This window comes from Schistocerca piceifrons, chromosome 7, assembly GCF_021461385.2.
Source record: "Schistocerca piceifrons isolate TAMUIC-IGC-003096 chromosome 7, iqSchPice1.1, whole genome shotgun sequence".
NCBI classification, from domain to species: Eukaryota; Metazoa; Arthropoda; class Insecta; order Orthoptera; family Acrididae; genus Schistocerca; species Schistocerca piceifrons.
Window position 1 is genome coordinate 350320369 of NC_060144.1, and position 20088 is coordinate 350340456.

Consider the following 20088-nt stretch of genomic DNA (forward strand, 5'->3'; position numbering starts at 1 on the left):
AGATTCATTTGCTGCTGTGGCTTACAGCCAAGCCCATTTTTGTATGTATATCTGCACTCCTCACTACGCCAAGAGTCACTCAGTTTCTACGGCGTTGTTTTGCTGTCCTCATCTGCTTTCCCCAGTGAGCTGCACTATCTGCTGCTTTCAGTTCACCGCCATTCCGCATCGTTGAACCATTCGTATAGCTGCCAGATGCGCTCTCTCTTCCCACTGTCTGTCGCCTGATTCACGTTTCAACCTCTTTATCAGGCTTTGAAAGATTACCACCCGGTACGGTCAGTAGTGTTCGATTTACGAGCTCATTAGTCCTGTCATAAATGATGGTGACGTAAAACTCTCACGAAACTATCAGATGCACTACCGCGTGCGTCAAGGTAATGAAGGCCAATCCATCTTTCCTAGAATTAATCAAAGAGCTTTCCAAAGGAAAGCGCATATACTTCAATGATGAATTTGAAACGTGCTTCTGTTGTATACTAGCCGCTAAACAGATCACACTCGTTAACTTTAGCAATATCAAATTTCAGCTACAAATTCTGGTCTCTTATGTCTCCTACTTTAGCTAATTCCTTATCCGCTACTGCTTCCGTCTTCCGTGCTTTACAGCCATGAGTCCGTCCGATTCGGAAGGCAACTCACTAAGTGACGACTACAGTAATTAGGCAAATCTGTATTGCGTCTACACGCTCCCGACTATGGGTACGAAAACACGAATCTTTCTCCCACGTCTGATAAAGTAACACGTGATTGCTGTCAAAATATGAACAGAAGCCATACTACACGAACTGTTGTATGTACTTGCGTATGCAGAATGTATATCACCGACTACTCAAACTTGACTTTAAGTTCAGCGATAAGTATTCTGGCTAGGAAATTTTTAAGAATTCTGCACTAAATTTATTACAGTGTATCTGAACACTGATGACAGTTACTGACTTTTTAAGCGCAATTTTGAGCAGTCTGAAATGAACTGAATTGACTAATTCAGATCAGAATTTATTGGGATACAAAACTGTCAATAGTAGTACCCTTCATGGCTCAAATCACAGGCTAAGAGTGAACCAGATCGCCACTAACATTGCCATGGTAAACATATTGTTATCCTGTGGAGGCAATATATCAATCAAATTTTACTCCTAAGAACTCTGATTCTTGGAAGTGCAGCGACTCTCAGAAACATCAAGATTTTAAGTTACGTACTTCGCTCCAAAAACGTATTCATTATTCAGGAAGACATTTTGATTAACGTTCCAGCAACCACATACAACAAATTAAAAAATGCTTAAGACTTTTTTAGTTATTCCACGTCCGTGAGAAATATTTCACTTAGGATCTGTGGAAGGTACTTTTTCTCTAAATTTGTGTCATGTATCCTTGTTTCACGCATATTCCTCACCATTGAGGATCTTCTCGCTATGGTTCTGTGGAAACAGTGTATAGCTCATCTAATAATTAAACAAGAAAGCGTGTGTTAATATCATTATCTTTTTGCAGGAGAATGTTCATACCGAGTTAAAAGATGTATTTGAAAGAGATCATTTTAGAGGCCTCACAATGCAAGATCTACATAACATGAAGTACCTAGACATGGTAATTAAGGAGGCATTGAGGCTTTATCCAAGCGTGCCATTCATCGCCCGCAAGGTCACCAAAGATGTGCAAGTGGGTAGGTAACTGTTATCTGATTCAATTTCACACGGACATCTATTTTGATGATTGTAAACGTAATCAGAAGGATTGTGGTGTTCAATGAAATATAATACATTTGCGTCAAGTGCTTCATTTTAGGTGACACACTTCACGAATTTATAATGTAAGTTACGTGTTTTCAGTACTTCAGTTCAGCTGACCTGCTATTCAGACCGTACACTCCATTAGTTTGCGTCCATAAGGTACAGGTCCATCAGGTGTTCTACCTAAAAATAGTGACTTCTGACAAAACAAAAATTTTACGGTAGGATAATGACGTTCATTTATCATGAATGGTACATTTGGTCCACGCCTTGTGTTCTAGAATAGTTACTGTAACTTCCTGGGAGATTAAAGCTGTGTGCCGGACCGGTGATCGAACCTGGGAACTTTACCTTTCTGAGGTAAGTGCTCTTTCAACTGAATTACCCAAGCAGAACTCACGACCTGCCCTCACAGTTTAACTTCTGCCAGTATCTCATCTCCTACCTTCCAAACTTCAAGGGTTTCTCGTTCACACCTTGATGGCCAAGCATTGCAGGAAGAAAGGATAATGTGTATTCATGGCTTAGCCAGGGCCTGGGGCATTGTTAATTTATATGTTCCACAAAACCGGTTATGCATAAAACAATAGTAACGCAGAATCTGACAAACAACGTGGTATTTAATTCACCAAAAGCAATCCATTCAATCTCTTTACTATTTATTTTCACATCTATCTAGTTACTGTCATCTGCAGCTCTAAATACGAAATATCATCTGTTGATTAAATCATTTCCTCTTTAATTCAACATGTTTGTTGTGGCGTTAAAGATGATAAACGTAAAGTGTCATTCTATGATTACGAACAGACATTTGTGATTTAGTAACTAATACCTTCTACAGTTAAGGCAAAATAAGGAAAAATGAAGAACTATCACTATTTGTTGCATTTATGTCTTAAGCTAGCTGTAATTTCAGAGTGTGGCCAATCCGTTCTGTTGTTACTACTCACCTACCGGCAGCACGCTACTCCCCGTCTCCTTTTATACCGGCAGACCAGCCTCTCATTACAATTAATGTTCAACTCCACGTTACATAGGGTTGTCTGGATACTTTTGATGATATATTGGTAATATTTGGAAGAGTATTATCATTACACGATTTTGCCATTCAGCCATCTGACACCTCTCAACAACCTTGACGTGAATCATCAAATTTGGGCCTTTTATTTTTGAGGCAACATATCCCAGACAAAACTATGAAGGTCTAGTGTGACTTTTACTGTATATTTATGAAAGTAAGAAAGATCTACCGACGACTTTCTCAACAAGAGCTGTTTACCTACCTCATGCGACAAGTACTCAAAAATTTTGTTTAACATATATCACAGCTGAGTGGACCCTATATTTTGGTATAATTACTAAACAGTACGTAATTAGAATATACATTACAATCACAATTCCTTCGATATTTGTCCTTGGTTGACTCTCTTACATTCTGTCTGTGGGTACGTGGCGTAGTGTGTGTTAATCTTGCTATCACCCATTCAGTTTGGGTGACTTCTGTTGTGTGTAAACACTTCGCATGTTCGCAGGTGGGTACAGGATACCAGAGGGCGTAACAGTAACGATGCAGATCTGCCACACCCACCGCGACCCCGACCACTGGCCGGACCCGGACCGCTTCGACCCGGACAACTTCCTGCCGGAGAGGGTGCAGGGCAGGCACCCCTTCGCCTACGTGCCCTTCAGCGCGGGGCCCCGAAACTGCATAGGTGAGTTTTGCCCGAGGGTCGGACGGGGCCGTCAGAGATCACTGCTTCCAAATAAAATCTTTCATGTCGGTAACTGACAACAATAATACACGATGCGTTGTTATCTGTGTATAAATATAATTACGAAGCCTTAGTATGATCGTATCTTTGTTGCTGAGTAAGCACAAATATATTTTTATCTACACTACCATGCCAGTTGTTCTTATAATGATGTTGCTACACAGAACATACAGGGTGTTAAAAAAAGTATTACGTATTTTCAGAGGTGGTAGTGTGGAACAAAACAAGAAAAATATGTACAGTAAACGTGGGCTCTCAAATACATACCTTAAGAGCTGCGAGCGCCTGTTAATTTTCGCCACTATGAAAAGTATCTTTCCTACTGCAAGCTCTTTGCAGTAAAGAAATACCTGTAGAATACACAGGAAACAAATGTGTCAATAATGAGTAAATAAAGGAGAACACATTATTACGTTATTCTTTCAACAAAGATGAAAACCAGTCGACAGGTGCTCAAAAATTTTGTCAGAATCAGTGTATCTGTTTCAACAGTTTAAAATTTCATAACCGTAAGTGTGAAATAGGATCAAATCAAAGTCGACATCAAATAAGAAACGGGCGATAATATCCTTTCTTACAGTATCAATAAATAGTCACATAGCAAAAGAGTACATGATATATGCCATGAGTAGCAAGCATCAGAATTTCAGGTCGCATATCAAACATACATAAGATGAATGCCAACCAACATGCAACGATGTAGACCTGCATTTATCCTCCAGCCATTCCCGCTTAGCCATTTTGCCCTTTGCATTCCACCTAAGTCTTTAGACAACTGTATTCCCTGTCATTTTTATATTTTCTCCTTTCGTCAGTTACATTCAGTATCCCCTGTGATATCCAACATGTTCTGCTAGTTACGCAATTTCAACTTTTTGTTGATGTACGACCAGCAATCCTTTTATTTCGTGAACAGTTTACTGTAAATCTGTCACAGTTGCAGTATATATATTTTGGCGACTTGTTTCGAACCGACGGGTTCATCCCCTAGCCTGAACGACGGAGACTGCACTAAAGTGCCTATTCGTAAGCACAACCATCTCAGATTGGCAATGGATGCATCACACGTTGACGGTAGACAAATGGACAAGTGACATACGCTCACTGTACAAGTCAGGATCAACCTGCTGCTTCACCATTGAGTAGAACTGCATGCCATCGGCGAAAATGATCACGACTGTACTTTCCCCTTGCTTTCTGCTGTTCATAGTACCAGCACAGCAAAGCTAAGTTAATGTCACAAGGTTAGATCAGTCAATCATCCAGACTATTGCCCCCGCAACTAATGATAAAGTTTTCGGGAACCACATGTATGTCTGGCCTCTCCACAGATACCCGTCCGTTGTGATTCACCGTTTATCTGTATGTTTGAGGTATGAAAGCTACCCTTCCTGGGGGAAGTCAGGCGTTCATTGTAGGGTGAGGGAGGGGGTGCTTTGGGTATACTTTGAATATACTAATGAAATATGCTTACCTCTAAGGTATAGCAATAACCTGCCTTGAAACAAAATATTGACTGAGTAACTACCAATCGTTTAAGAAATAATAAGGTTTGTGTACTTACTGACAAATTTATTTTTTGAAGCCCATACATCCTCAAACTCAACCAATCAGTTGTACGTAAAATGGAACTTCAGGAATCCTACAACCACTTGGATAAATTTGTGCAAACACCCATGGATCCTACCGCAAATATCTTTACGTGGTATAGACAAACTGGTGTATCCTGTACTCGCTAATTTCACAGACAAAATGCTACTCGTTCAGCCAAAGACAAACAAGCAAGAACTGTCGCTGCGTTTACGTTCAATTTGACGATGGGTTTGAACCAAAGACATTAACCAGTTCACAGGTAAGCTGCGAAACATTACGTAGTGCTTCATGTGGTGCCACGGTGCACTATGAACTGCCATAAAGTGCCCTCCGCCACACACCGTTGGGTAGCTTGCGGAGTATAAATGTAGATGTAATAGATATTTTATGTAGTCGTAGCGGTATCCATATAAGTGTGTGGCGTACGCAAGTATAAAAGGGCATGCATTGGCGGAGCTGTCGTTTGCACTCACGTAATTCGTGTGAGACTTCCAACATGATTATGGCCACACAACGAGAATTAGCAGGTTTTGAACGCGGAATGGTAGTTGGAGCTAGACGCATGGGACATTCCATTACGGACATCGTTAGGGAATTCAATATTCCGAAATCCACAGTGTCCATAATGTGCAGAGAATATCAAATTTCAGGCGTCAGCTCTCGCCACGGACAACGCAGTGACCGACTGGCTTCATTTAATGACCGATAGCAGCGGCGCTCGGTTAGAGCTGCCTGTGCTAACAGACAAGCAACACTGAATGAAATAACCGCAGAAATCAATGTGGGACGTACAACTAACTTATATGTTAGGGCAGTGCGACGAAATTTGGCGTTAATTGGCTATGGCAGTAGATGACCGACGCGAGTGCTTTTGCTAACAGCACGATATCGTCTGCAACTCCTCTCCTGGGCTCGTGACCATTTCGGTAGGACCATAGACGACCGTAAAACTATGGCTTGCTCAGATGAGTCCCGATTTCAGTTGGTAAGAGCAGGCGGCCGGGTTCGAGTGTGGCTCAGTCCTCACGTCATCATGGACCCAAGTTGTCAACAGCGTACTGTGCAAGCTGGTGGTAGCTCCACAGTGGTGTGGCTGTGTTTGTGTGGAATGGGCTGGATCCTCTTGTCCAACAAAACCGGTCATTGACTGGGAATGGTTATGTTCGGCTATTTAGAGATAATTTCCATTCATTAAAGGACTTTATGTTCTCAAACAGGGATGGAATGTTTATAGATGACAAATCGCCATGTCACCGGGCCACAGCTGTTCGCGATTGTTCTAAAGAATATCCTGGACAATTTGATCGCCCATCATGAATCCCACGAGCATTAATGTGACATAATCGAGAAGTCAGTTCGTGCACAGACTTCTGCTTTGGCACCACTTCCGCAGTTATAGAACGCTCTATAGGCAACATGGCTCAACAGGGACTTCCAACGATTTCTTGAGTCCATGCTACGTGGAGTTGCTGCACTAAGCCGGCAAAAAGGAAGTATGAATTGATATTAAGAGGTATCCCACGACTTTTGTCACATTGGTGTACAGATTCTTTGACAGTGAAATGGTTCGTGTTTGGTTTTGCACGATACACATTTGCTGAATTTGTATTCGGTAACATGCCTGTTGTGCAGACAACATACACATACACACACAAATCTGAGGAAAAGATTAAACACTGATGTGTATATAACGGGTGGCCAGAAACAAGTTAAAAAGGTTATAATGATGTTGCAGGGTAGGTTATGCTGAAAAATAATTGGTAAGAAAAACATTCGTTACTTTGCACCATTTCCAATGTAATTAGCTTTGATGTTAGCCAAACTGATCACCGGGCGCAAATTCAAGCACTTGCACGCGCTAAAATTCGCTAATGTGCAGACATCTGTGGGTCCGTGGGGTTAACATTTGTCGAATGCTCATTACCTGTTAAAATTTGCCTTTTTCAGGAGTGATAAATTCGAGCTAGGTGAGCAAAAGCTACTTTTGTTCGGTCTGACGAAACCAAGTGAAGAACACGTTCGGCAACACTGTCTCTGACAGGCTACTTGAAACTGCAACGACCTGATTAATTCGTGCCCACCTCAGTGTTTCAGTTTTTTCTCTGCGTCTGACACTCTTCCTATAAACACATCAGAAAATTTGCTGCCTGTCGTTTCCTGCACGGTTGTAACTGCGCCGCGAATTTGACCTTGCCTGTCTGTGTGAATTGTCCGTTGTGCGTCCACGTGTCCACATTGCAATAACTACCTGCAGTCCAGAGTAAAATAAACATTAATGGTTTATTTGGGCCAAGCGTATTTGGTGCTACTAGCCTACCTAAAAATATACTACTCGTAAAAGCTATAAGTATCAAGTGAACGCTGGCGTAATTTTGTTGCGGACACTGTTCTCAGCCATAAACAACGTTGGTAGGCGTGATTTTTGTACCTTGAAGATGATGTCTACTCAGATTTCGTGCCCGTCGCATACGAGTGGCACTAGTAGTGACACTACCAGGATGCAGATCAGGTTTGCTTTATAAATACACGCTGTAACTGTAGTGACAGTGAGGTCGGACGTGGTGAGTTGCTGTTGGTCAAGAACGCCTTTAAGGCGACAAAGACGACATTATCAACACCTCACTGAGTTTGAAAGAGTTCATGTAATAGGGTTGCGATAAGCTGGATTTTCCTTCGCGATATTGCTGAAAGTTTTGGCAGGAATGTAGCCGCTGTACATGATTGCTGGCAACGGTGGTCAACGGAAGTAACGGTAACAAGAAGAGCGGGCTCCGGACGGTCACTTGGTGCTACCAAGAGGGAAGACCATTGTGTTCGGCGTATGGCTGTGAAGCATCATATTGTTTGCAGAAGTAAGTCGAGCAGCAGTTCCACCACAGTGACACACTGAACTGTTACAAATCGGCACTTCAGGGGCAGCTCCTAGCCAGACGCTGTGTAGCGTGCTATCAACGACCCATAACCACCACAGTTTGCGACTTCGGTAGAATCAATCGAGATCTCATTGGAGGGTGGTGTGCAGGTCTGTTGTGTTGTATTATGAAGACTGGTTCTGCTTCGATGCTACTGACGGCCGATATTGGTTAGGAGGAGGCCAAATGAGCTTTCTGCGGTTTAAACGCACTGACCTATTCCTCGGGTTATGGTGGAGGGCAGATTTCGTATGGCAGCAGGAGCTCTCTCGTGGTTATCCTACGCACCATGACTCCAAATCTGTATATTAGTCAGGTGATTCGACGGGTTGTGCTGCCATTCGTTAACAGAATTCCAGGGGGTGTTTTCCAACAGGATAAAACTACTCCACATATCGCTGTTGTAACTTAACATGCTCTACAGAGTGTCGACATGTTGCCTTCGCGTGTTCGAACACAAGATCTGTCTTCAATCGAGCACATGTGGGACACCATCAGGCGACAACTCCAGCGTCATCCACAACCAGTATTTAACCGTCGCTGTATATACCGGCGAAGTGCAACAGGCCTGGAACTCCATCCGATAAACAGACATCCAGCGTCTATACAACACAATGCCTGCATGTCTGCATGGATACGTTCAACACTCAGACGGATACACAGGTTATTAATGTACCACCATTTCACATTTTCAGTGGCTTATCTTTCGCTCACATTAACCTGAGATGTCGCAGTGTTAATCATTGAAACATGTTACCTAGACAAACGTATTCACGAAATACAAATACTTGTATAATTTTTTGGTGCTGCATTTTTTTTTCGTCAGTGTGTAATTTATTTTGTGTGCGTTTACGTATTCTTTATTTGGGTAATATAGTATGTTACATCCAAGTTCTCCTTACATTTAAGGCTCAGTCACATAATTCTGTGACAACAGAGACGCTTGACATTAGCTATCAGAATAGTTTTAGTATTTCAGATACTTCAAGAGCATGATACCGCAATTTGGTTGGTGTGAATGATGACGTCTTTGTTTTTCTGTGAAATTTTAAAGGGAGTATACTCGCACATTGGAAAACATGAGTTACAGACAGAAAGTCAAGTAATGTACTGTGACCAGATACTTACTCTCATTAATTTCATCATCAACATTTAATTCAAGCCTTCCATAGGTAAAGTTAGGCGTGCTTAGTAGAAATTACTCTTTCAATCTGAAGCCTGGTATCCTTTTGTGCGTGGGTGGTTATACTGTAAACATTTTACCTACGTATGTAATAGCCATATAATAAACTGATTCAGCAGAAAGGCGGTTTAGCTACGTAGTGTGTTAAATGTTAATCTCATAAGTAAACGTCCAGCCAAAATTGTTGACCCTTTTCCTCTGACTGGCAGTGTTAGCGTTACCTGGTCTGCGTCGGAAATCACATATTTGACCTATGTAGCACAAAAAGTGTTTCACTTATTTCAGATACAAATGAAATTAAAAAACATGCTAGACACAGTTTATCTGAAAGCAGTTCTCTTGTAAAACTTTTCTCTCTGAACTATGTTCTTCTCCGAAAGTTGCGGATTACACATTCATACATACGTCTCTATTTTTCTTTATGGGTGTATCTTTTTGTAAGACAGGGTATACCCAACTTGTACAGAGCTACAGTACTTAAGTGTAGGTGTTACAGCAACTGTTGAAGAACGACGTATGTCAAGTTGTCGACAGCAGCAGTTTAACTTCTGGCTGTAACTGCCGAACATGAACAATTATTGGATATTATATCACAATTTCTTAATACATTACCTACCGACAACCCACTTCACGGCAATCTCCTGCTCCGAAAAAATGTTGCTAACATACTAGCTTTCGTGCAATTCACTCGGTGCCGGAGTACCTACTGGGCATTGTGTCACTAAACCACCAACTTACCGCGCTTGTGTTCGCAGTGGCATCTTACGAGAGACAGCGGCTCCAAGTATCTCTGCCAGCATGTTAGAAGTTCTCACCATCTTCCTTGATTTAATTCGTGGTTTCGGTTCCAGCTTTGGGGAGAGATCAATACAGAAGAAATAAAACACAAAGTAACGACAACATTTTATTTCAGTTAGATCAAATAATATACAACAGCGATACCATGTTAGAGAATTTCCGTGTCAGCGATGTTCTTGTTATTCATCGACATCACCTACATTATCCTTTTGATATTTTTTGTTCACCTCCAGTAAACATAAACTACACCAAAGGATGGAAAATTTAATAGAGTACCATTCAAAGTATGCCTGAAAATAATAGTAATAATAATAATAGTAATAATGATAATAACAATAATATGTTTAAGACTTATGTAGTCACTAAAAATGAAAATTGTACTGGGAACGTTGGAGACATCTGTACTGGAAAATACTAGAAGAAAGAGTTATATAGAAATATGGATCAGAAAACAGACTGGAATTACTATGGCTATAAGGCAAATGAAAAGGTGAGCAAGCTAGGCGAAAAGACGTCTACGGACGAAGGAAGTTCTTACCTGGATTAGAAGAGATCAGAAAAGTCAGAGAGTACGACTCAGTGAAACGCCAATATTTGACATTGGCAAACATTTACAATCAAACTCGATGAATACCTAAAACTTGCACCGCAAGTATTGCGGAAATAGAAAGTGATACTGATGTATAGTTTTCACAGAATGGAATAATAGTCAGGGGCCCGACCTGCTAGCCAATAAATAGATAATGATATTTCGAAAGTGCATTTTTTGTGCAATCGTAAACTACTCGTACTTAAAATAGAACAATGCTTATTGACATTAACAATCTAATAGTAGGATCAATTAGAAGGCCAATGGCGTTTGTTGCAGGATTCTAATGCGAGTCCTCTACGAGATACCGCATTTTGAATAGCTCATACACCGACACTTACACAATACCTGCGGTAGCACACACTAAACAACAACACAACACGGTACACTAGTTAATTGGATTCTGACCAGTAACGGTACAATTGACCATCACACGTTTCGGTCAAAATGACCACCGGCAGCAGCAGTACACTCTTCCAGTCTGGTATGGAACGATTGCTTCACACGTGCTAGCATTTCAACGGAGATGTCGGGGCAGGCTGCACCAATAAGTCGTTGCATAACATCAGCTGTAGTTGTTATGTCGTTGTAGACGGCGGCTTACAGTTTTCTCCACAGGAAAAAAGTCCTCAGGCGTCAAATCTGGCGAACAGCCTGGACTAGGAGCAGGTGCTCTGCGTCTAACCCAAAGAGTTGGAAACAATTCGTGAAGACATGCTGTAGTACTTCGTGCACAGTGCTCTGGACAACCATCACGTTGGTACCACAGGTTCTTCCTAGTCTGCGGAGGAACGTCTTCCTAGCAGCCATGGAAGATGGATGGTCTGTTAGGAGGCTGCGACACTAGTGCGCCTTCAGTTTTCCGCCTATGAAAAACGGGCCATGGGCTGAGCTTCACTATCCCATAATACACGTTTACACTCCACAGACAGTGACGTTCCGCCTGACGAAGCCAACGGGGATTGTCACCGGACAAATAGTGCATGTTTCTCTGTTTACCTGGCCGTGATTGGTGAATGTGGCTTCATCACTAAACAAGATACATGACTGCTTGAACTGTCACACACTAACTGACTAGCAAGTCGCGATGCACTCAAGGAACACAGGAGCACCTGTAGGCAAATATAACCGCGTCGTACATAGCAACTACTCAGGCTGAATGGCACAAACAAGTGTCGGTGTGGGAACTTTGCACAATATGATATCTACATAGTAAACGTCTTGCACTAGACTCCTGCAACAAACACCACTGACATTCTAATTTACCCTACTTTTAGTTTGTTAGTGTCAATAGACACTTAAAGTGTTTGTTTGCACAAAAATACGCTTTCTATTTTTGCAATCTGTTTATTGGATAACAATACGGGCCCCTGCATACCAATACATTCGGTGAAAACCGCATATCAATAGCATTTTCTATTTGTGGAATTCTTTTCACTGAAAGTTTCAAGTGATTCACCCTATATATCTGGAGATTGTGATGCATGCAGTAGTGTACAGGAGACCTTATCAAGTGGTGGAAGTAAAATGGCTGACAAACACGATGATCGCTGTAACCTCATTTGCAATGATTCTGTTATTATAGCCTGTTTCCTCACAGTTCTTGTCACACATAACTGTGCTTGTGATGTATGATTTCAGGATCTTTTTCCTCGTACGTGCAGTTTACTTTTGCACCAAATATGTCGTCTTCCATTCCACCGAACCTCTTCTATTACGATTTATTCCAGCGCGGTGCTTGTAGGATAAACTGCAGGAGGTTCCATCCATCTTACCATGTCAAGGCTGTATACGTTTAAGCCTCCCGTCTATTGTATTTAATTGGAATTACATGAAACTGTGTCTAGTGAATACGCTATTAATTGAAACGCCCTCTCATATGCACGAAGGTAAAAAAGGTCGTGGGATACCTCCTAACATCGGGTCAAATTCCATTTTGCCCGGCGTAGTACAGCAACTCGACGTGGCATGGTCTCAACAAGTCGCTGGAAGTCCCCTGGAGAAAGCTTGAATCATGCTGACTCTATTGTCGTCAACAGTGGCGAAAGTGTTGGCGATACAGGAATTTGTGCACGAACTGACCTCTTCATTATATATCATAAATATTCGGTGCGATTCATGTTGGGCGATCTGGATAGCCAATATATTCACTCAAACTGTTTTTCAAACCAATCGCCAACCACTGTGACCCGTTGAAATGGCACATTGTCATCCATTAATTTTCCGTCGTTGTTTGGGAACCTGAAGTCCACGAATGGGACCAAATTGTCTCCACGTAGCCGAACATAACCATTTCCAGTCAATGACCGGTTCAGTCGGACCAGAGGACCCAGTCCATTCCATGTGAGCACACATGGAACCAACACCAGCTTTCACGATATCTCGTTGACAGCTTGGGTCTATGACTTCGTGCGGACTGTACCACACTCGAACTCTAACACCATCTCTTACCAACTCATATCGGGACTCAGACGGTCTTACAGCGGTCTAGGGTTCAACCGACATGGTCACGAGCCCTGGAGAGCCACTGCAGGCTGTTAGCAAAGTACTCGTGTCGGTGGTCTGCTGCCATGGCACACTGACGCCAGATTTCGCCGCACTGTCCTAACGGGGACATTCACCGTAGTTCGCACACTGATTTCTGCAGCTGTTTCAGTCAGTGTTGCTTATCTACACTACTGGCCATTTAAATTGCAACACCAAGAAGAAATGCAGATGATAAACGGAGATTCATTGGACAAATATATTATACTGGAACTGACATGTGATTACATTTTCACGCAATTTGGGTGCATAGATCCTGAGAAATCAGTACCCAGAACAACCACCTCTGGCCGTAATAACGGCTTGATTCGCCTGGGCATTGAGTCAAACAGAGCTTGGTTGGCTTTTACAGGTACAGCTGCCCATGCAGCTTCAACACGATACCACAGTTCATCAAGAGTAGTGACTGGCGTATCGTGACGAGCCAGTTGCTCGGCCACCATTGAAAAGATTTTTCAATTGGTGAGAGATCTGGAGAATGTGCTGGCCAGGGAAGCAGTCGATCATGTTCTGTATCCAGAAAGGCCCGTACAGGACCTGCAACATGCGATCGTCCATTATCCTGCTGAGATGTAGGGTTTCGCGGGGAACGAATGCAGGGTAGAGCCACAGGTCGTAACACTTCTGAAATGTAACGTCCACTGTTCAAAGTGTCGTCAATGCGAACAACAGGTGACCGAGACGTGTAACCAATGGCACCCCGTACCATCAAGCTTCCAATGTGAGTTCACCGCGATGTTACCAAACACGGATGCGAACATCATGATGCTGTAAACAGAACCCCGATTCATCCGAAAAAATGTTTTGCCATTCGTGCACCCAGGTTCGTCGTTGAGAACACCATCGCATGCGCTCCTGTCTGCGATGCAGCGTCAACGGTCTCCGAGCTGATAGTCCATGCTTCTGCAAACGTCGGCGAACTGTTCGTGCAGATGGCTGTTGTCTTGCAAACGTCCTCATCTGTTGACTCAGGGATCGAGACGTGACTGCACGATCCGTCACAGCCATGCGGATAAGATCCCTGTCTTCTCGACTGCTAGTGATACGAGGCTGTTGGATTCCAGCACGGCGTTCCGTATTACCCTCCTGAACCCGCCGATTTCAAATTCTGATGGTACGCATTTCTCCTCCGTACACGAGGCATCACAACAACGTTTCACCAGGCAACGCCGGTCAACTGTTGTTTGTGTTTGATAAATCGGTTGGAAACTTTCCTCATGTCAGGATGTTGTAGGTGTCGCCACCGGCGTCAACCTTGTGCAAATGCTCTGAAAAGCTAATCATTTGCATATCACAGTATCTTCTTCCTGACTGTTAAATTTCGCGTCTGTAGCACGTCTTCGTGGTGTAGCAATTTTAATGGCCAGTAGTGTAGAAGAACTGATAACTCCACGCAGAGCCGTTGCTCTCGGTCGTTAAATGAAGGCCGTTGGCCACTGCCTTGTCCGTTACGGGAGGTAACGTCTAAAATGTGGTATCTCGGCGCATTCTTGAGATTGAGGTTCTCGAAATATCGAATTGTCTAACGATTTCCGAAGTGACTGTCCCATGCATCTAGCTACAACTACCACTACGCGTTGAAACTCTTAATTCCCGTCGTGCGACCATAATCACATTATAATCCTTTTCACATGAATCACCGAATAGAAGAGACAGTTCTGCCTATCATTCCCCTTTTGTACCTTGCGTAAACGATACTGAAGCCATCTTTATACATGGAATCGGTGTCCCTTACTTTGTCACCTCAGCGTACACTGGTATGCAAAACCTAAGAGGGAGAAGTAATTTTTGCGTGATGTGTCACTGCCAAGTAACGTACGAGGGTAATCCTAAAAGTAAGATCTCCTATTTTTTATGAGTACAGAACTCTGTTTTTGTGGCTGTTGGTCACACTGTTTTGAAGAGTGTTTCACGCGCTGTGTGTGAGCATGCGCACGCCGCTCTTAGGCGCCCAGTCTTGGCTTCGCAGCCGTTGAGAATGGAGTTCCCGTTGGATGTTACCGCCAAGTGCGAATTGCTGGCAGTTATTCGGTATTTGAACGCAAAGGGCATTGCGCCAATTGAAATCCATCGCCAATTGACGGAAGTGCGTGGTGAGTCGTGCATGGATGTCAAAAATATCCGTTAGTGGTGTAGAGAGTTTGCAGCTGGTCCGACCGAAATTCACCACGAACAAAGGAGCGGGAGACCGTCAGTTTCTGAGGAGACAGTGTTGAAGGTTGAGCAAAGCTTGCGTGAAGATCGGCGGATCACCCTGGAAGATCTCTGCACGTTGGTTCCTGAGGTTTCCCGAGGCACCACTCACAGAATTTTAACGGAAACATTGAACTACCGGAAGGTGTGCGCAAGATGGGTGCCACGCATGCTGTCTGAGGAGCACATGCGGCAACGAGTTGATGCTTCCCGCGCATTTCTTCACCGCCTTGCAGCCGAACAGGACAACTTTTTGTACTCAATTGTCACAGGTGACGAAACCTGGACATACTACTTTACACCTGAGACCAAGCAACAATCACGCCAGTTCGTAACTTTCTGAAAAGCATGGCGGCGAGCTGGTGTGACATGGGCATACAAAAACTGCCACAGTGTCTACAAAAATACAGCGACAGAAATGGTGATCATGTCGACAAATAGCTAAATGTTCAGGCTGTAAACTGATGTAAACCATTGTAGAAATAAACGGGTCTATGTACTTATAAAAAATAGGAGATCTTACTTTCGGGATTACCCTCGTTGTTCGATGAAACTTGGATCACAGAGAAAGAACTGCTTCAGTATAGTACAGAATGTAAGTGAAAGAAATATGCAGTGACACTAGCAGAGCTGACATTTCTGTTCAGAGACAATCATTACACTGAAGGCATGGTGATTCGTAACGGTCTCGTGGACATTACAAACGATGCGACATGCTTCTTAGTAGTGCATGTGTTCACTACGGGCGGCAGTGCTTGCTCAGTAGTGACTTCTCATGCTGGCCACAATGTTGACAATGAGTTCTTGTGGTAGGCCGTTCCATTACTCGACCAGAGCGGCTGACAACTGGTAGATGGTCTTTAGTGCGTGGAAACGTGCTTCAATTCGGCTCTCCAACGCGGCCCACATGGGATGTAAGTCGGGAGATCTTACAGGCCATTCCATTCTCCGAATATCCTCAAGTTCTGAGAGCTCATCCACCTGCGCTGTTCGATGCGGTCGTGCATTATCATCCATAAAAGAGAAGTCAGGATCACATGCACTCGTGTGGAAGGAATACAGTGGCACAATGACGTCGACAAGTGAATGTACCGTGTTCCTAGATTTGGTGGTCAGTGCGCTCATGCAACGTTATGCCTCCGCATAGCATAAGACCTGGACTACCAAAACGATCATGATCGACAATGTTCGTGGCTGCAATGCGTTTTCGCACCGCTCGCCACATGAGGGTGCGTAGAGAACTACTACGCTGTCAATCTGCTCTCGTTTGCGATCCCACTCGTTGTTGGTGGTGTCCCTCTGCTCTTGGAACATGAGTTCTTTTGAAGGATGCATTCGGCACTGACTTCATTGTTATGGATGACAATGAGCGACGGCATCGGACAGTGAGCGAAAGAGGAGGGTAATTTGGAACGTGAGAATGTTCGGCGAATAGAATGGCCTGCCCGTTCCCCCCATTCAAATCCCATCGATCACGCGAGGCATGGGATGGGAAAGCTTATTACAGCTCGTCCACATGCTCCGACTACCCAGCAGTTGTCAGCCGCACTGGTACAGGAATAGAAAGACCTACCACAGGAACTCCTTACCAACTTTGTGGCCATCACCGGACCACGTGGCGCAGCGTGCGTTGATTATAGACTTTATTAAGAATTATGTCTTGCTTTTGTAATATCCAGAGGAGCATCGTAAATCGCGGTGTCTTCAGTGTAATTATTGTCTTTGAATAAATATGTCATTTCTGTTCGTCTCATTGGGTATTTCTTGGAGCTATGTTCTGTTCTATACTGTAGTAGTTTTTTCTGTGTATGGTCCAAGCTTCAGCGAGCTATGTTGCTCGGCAGTGACACTTCATACAAAGGCTAATTTTGTCCTTAAGTTTTTCTCAACATTATGTTCAGACCCATGAATTCATATAGTAACGCTATAAGAGTGGACCATTAAGAAAATATGACAAAGGAACAGAAGGAACTAGCTTTACCCAATGTACTTTCAATGCCTGTAATTAAATAGTTAATTTAATTACGTGAAGCTATTAAACAGTGGTAAAGGTATAAATTCACATGAATAACGTGTAAACAACTGGGCTTATACGTAAGTTGTATGCATTGGGCATGCTTGGTTCAGATTGTAAGCGTAATCTGTCTATTCTTAAATCTGAGAATGCAAGGCGTGAAGTAATCACACTTTGTTTGACGTGAACAGCTGCTAGATACATCAGCAACTGCATCGACAGACTTGTCTTCAGTTCTCTAAAATCATGTAGAGGGAGTAGTAGTTTGAGACCGATTTCACAACTTCATCTACATACTACTCAGCAGTTCACATTTAAGTGTGACAGAGTTAATCGGACCACCTACAGACTGTTTCTCTATCTGTTCATTCTAGAACACTCCGTGAGATAAATGAATACTTAAGCCTTTCCGCGCGAGTTCTGGTTCTTCTTATTTTATTAGTATGATAATTCCTCTGTATGTAGATGGACGTTAGAAAAATATTTTCGCATTCAGGGGAGAAAGTCGGTGATTGAAATTTCGTGAAACCCTCTCGCCCAGTAAAAAAATGTCCTTGTTTTATGTTCGTATCGGTTATAGAACCAGATTTTGTACCGTGCTTCGAAAATCTCCCCATTTACAAAGCTACGAACATATCATCCCAAAATAGAAAGCATTCACTAAAGTTCTGAAAATATTGTGAATATAGCCATTCCAAGCTTTCAGTACGAACCAATAAACAGGCACACATGAATAGTACGATGTGTGCGACTCGCCAGCACGTTCTGACTTCCACTGTACTCAAATCTTTACACAAGTGTAAAGCATCTTACCACAGCTGCATGTCTCAAAAGCAGCGCGTCCGCAGCTCGTGGTCTAGTGGCTAGCGTTGCTGCCTGTGGATCATGGGGTCCCGGGTTCGATTCCCAGCCGGGTAGAGCAATTTCTCCGCCTGGTGACTGTATGTGTTGTCTTCATCGTTGGGGAAAGTGGCGAGGCTGTACAGAGAACAGATTGGGACCTTGTACGGGCGTTGATAACCACGCAGTTGAAGACCCCACAAAACAAATAACATCATCATCAAGAGCAGCGCGCAACTATATTCTACATGAGTCTCCCTCCTATTCAAACACACCGTTCTGCTCCCGACTACATGCCGCGCTCCGTTCTCATTGGCTCGCAAGCCCGAAACCTGGAAACGTTTCCTCCTGTTCTGCTGACTGCGTCAAAGACGGTCGTGGTTTCAGAGACCTGTAGCTAGGTACAGAATATATCATTACATAATGTATGCGATTTAAGAGCACCACAAAGAAATTTAGCAGTGATCGCTGTGTTTGTAACAGACAGCTCACAACGTCTGGTTAGAATGGTTGAAATCATACAAATTGATTAACACCGCTGTTATGTCTACTTCGTCGGCATCTCTGTGTGCTAATTCTCACATTATCACAGATTAACTACGTATCATCTCAGCATGATCGCAGGACTTATGTAGTATCCTTGGTGTCATTCACTACACAATAACTTAACCAAATTTTTCCCCGTTGCTCTTAATCAAATTTTTCCCCAATGCTGCAGTTGCCCTGATCTCAAGGCAGAATTTCAGTTTCCTGTTGCATTTAAGAAAAGGCTGGAACATTTCTTGTTATCTCCGTAACTGTTCCCTAAAGGATAAACGTACATGACCAGTTCTCCCCATCGAACATCGAAGTGATATTCACTTATTCAACCAGTTCGCTTCAATCTCTTTTCGTTTCTCAGTGAGTAATCTCTCTCTCTCTCTCTCTCTCTCTTTTCATTGCTCTTAGTTATCTATTTATCTATGATTTATGTTCCTCTTCTTCACCACGCTCATTTCTTCCCCAAAGTTAATTGCTGCTACGACGTACAGCCTAAATCTATTTGCTTGCAATACACCTCTATTATTCTTGCACTTATCACTGAAAACTCTCAAATGTAAATTACTTTTGTTATAGTCATTACTGCTCTGATTATTCGTGTCATAACTATTTCTAAGTATTGAATCTCATACAAGACGTAAGATGTCATAACGAATGTTATGTAAAATATGAAGAGTAGCTGAGTATAACAAAGAATTATGTGGCCCTATATTTGTCAGGACAAATAAGTATATAGACTTTCTTCAGTGCTGTTAATTCGCACAGTCCAAAGTGTGGCGCTATTTCCGTTGTACTCCTTTTTTGCAGGCCAGAAGTTCGCCATCCTGGAAGAAAAGACAGTGCTGTCGTACATCCTGTACAACTTCCGCGTGGAGACGGTCGAGAAGCTGAAGGACCTGAAGCTCCTGGGCGAGCTCGTGTTGCGATCTTTCAGCGGCCATGTCGTCAGGCTGACGCCTCGGTAGCAACTAGATGATGTACCGCTACACAGTTACTTATGGTTCACATCTGTGCATGAAATGTACATTAAAATAATGTTTACTCCAAAAAAAGCTGCTAATATAATAACAGTATCCAGACAGCTGCACATACCGGTGTACTAATTGCGGGCCAAAATCTTTACATAACACTCCTAGTAACATTAAGTATTACGTAAGCCTCACACAATAGTATCACACTGAACTGTATTTCCATCACTTATTTTCATAGACACTACATGTACACACTGATTAGCAATGAAAGACATTATGAAAAAAATGTGGCCACTCAACAATGAGGATTCCAATAATCTTTCTACAGGGACTGGAAAAAGGTAAAGTACTGAGCGTTACTTGTCACAAATGGAGAAAAGTTGACAGTTAACAGCAACGAGAA

At 42.9% G+C, this 20088-nt stretch overlaps 1 protein-coding gene across 1 annotated transcript in view; it reads left to right on the forward strand.

Annotated features, from left to right (window-relative positions):
* The window catches only part of LOC124804998 (cytochrome P450 4C1-like), a 131895-nt gene extending 112130 nt beyond the window's left edge, over positions 1–19765 (forward strand). The window contains exons 10-12 of the mRNA XM_047265395.1: positions 1498–1669; positions 3269–3448; positions 19522–19765. Coding sequence (XP_047121351.1) covers positions 1498–1669; positions 3269–3448; positions 19522–19679 — 510 coding nt within the window. The 3' untranslated portion in view covers positions 19680–19765. The remainder of the gene's footprint in view (positions 1–1497; positions 1670–3268; positions 3449–19521) is intronic.
* The last annotated feature ends 323 nt before the right edge of the window (positions 19766–20088 follow it).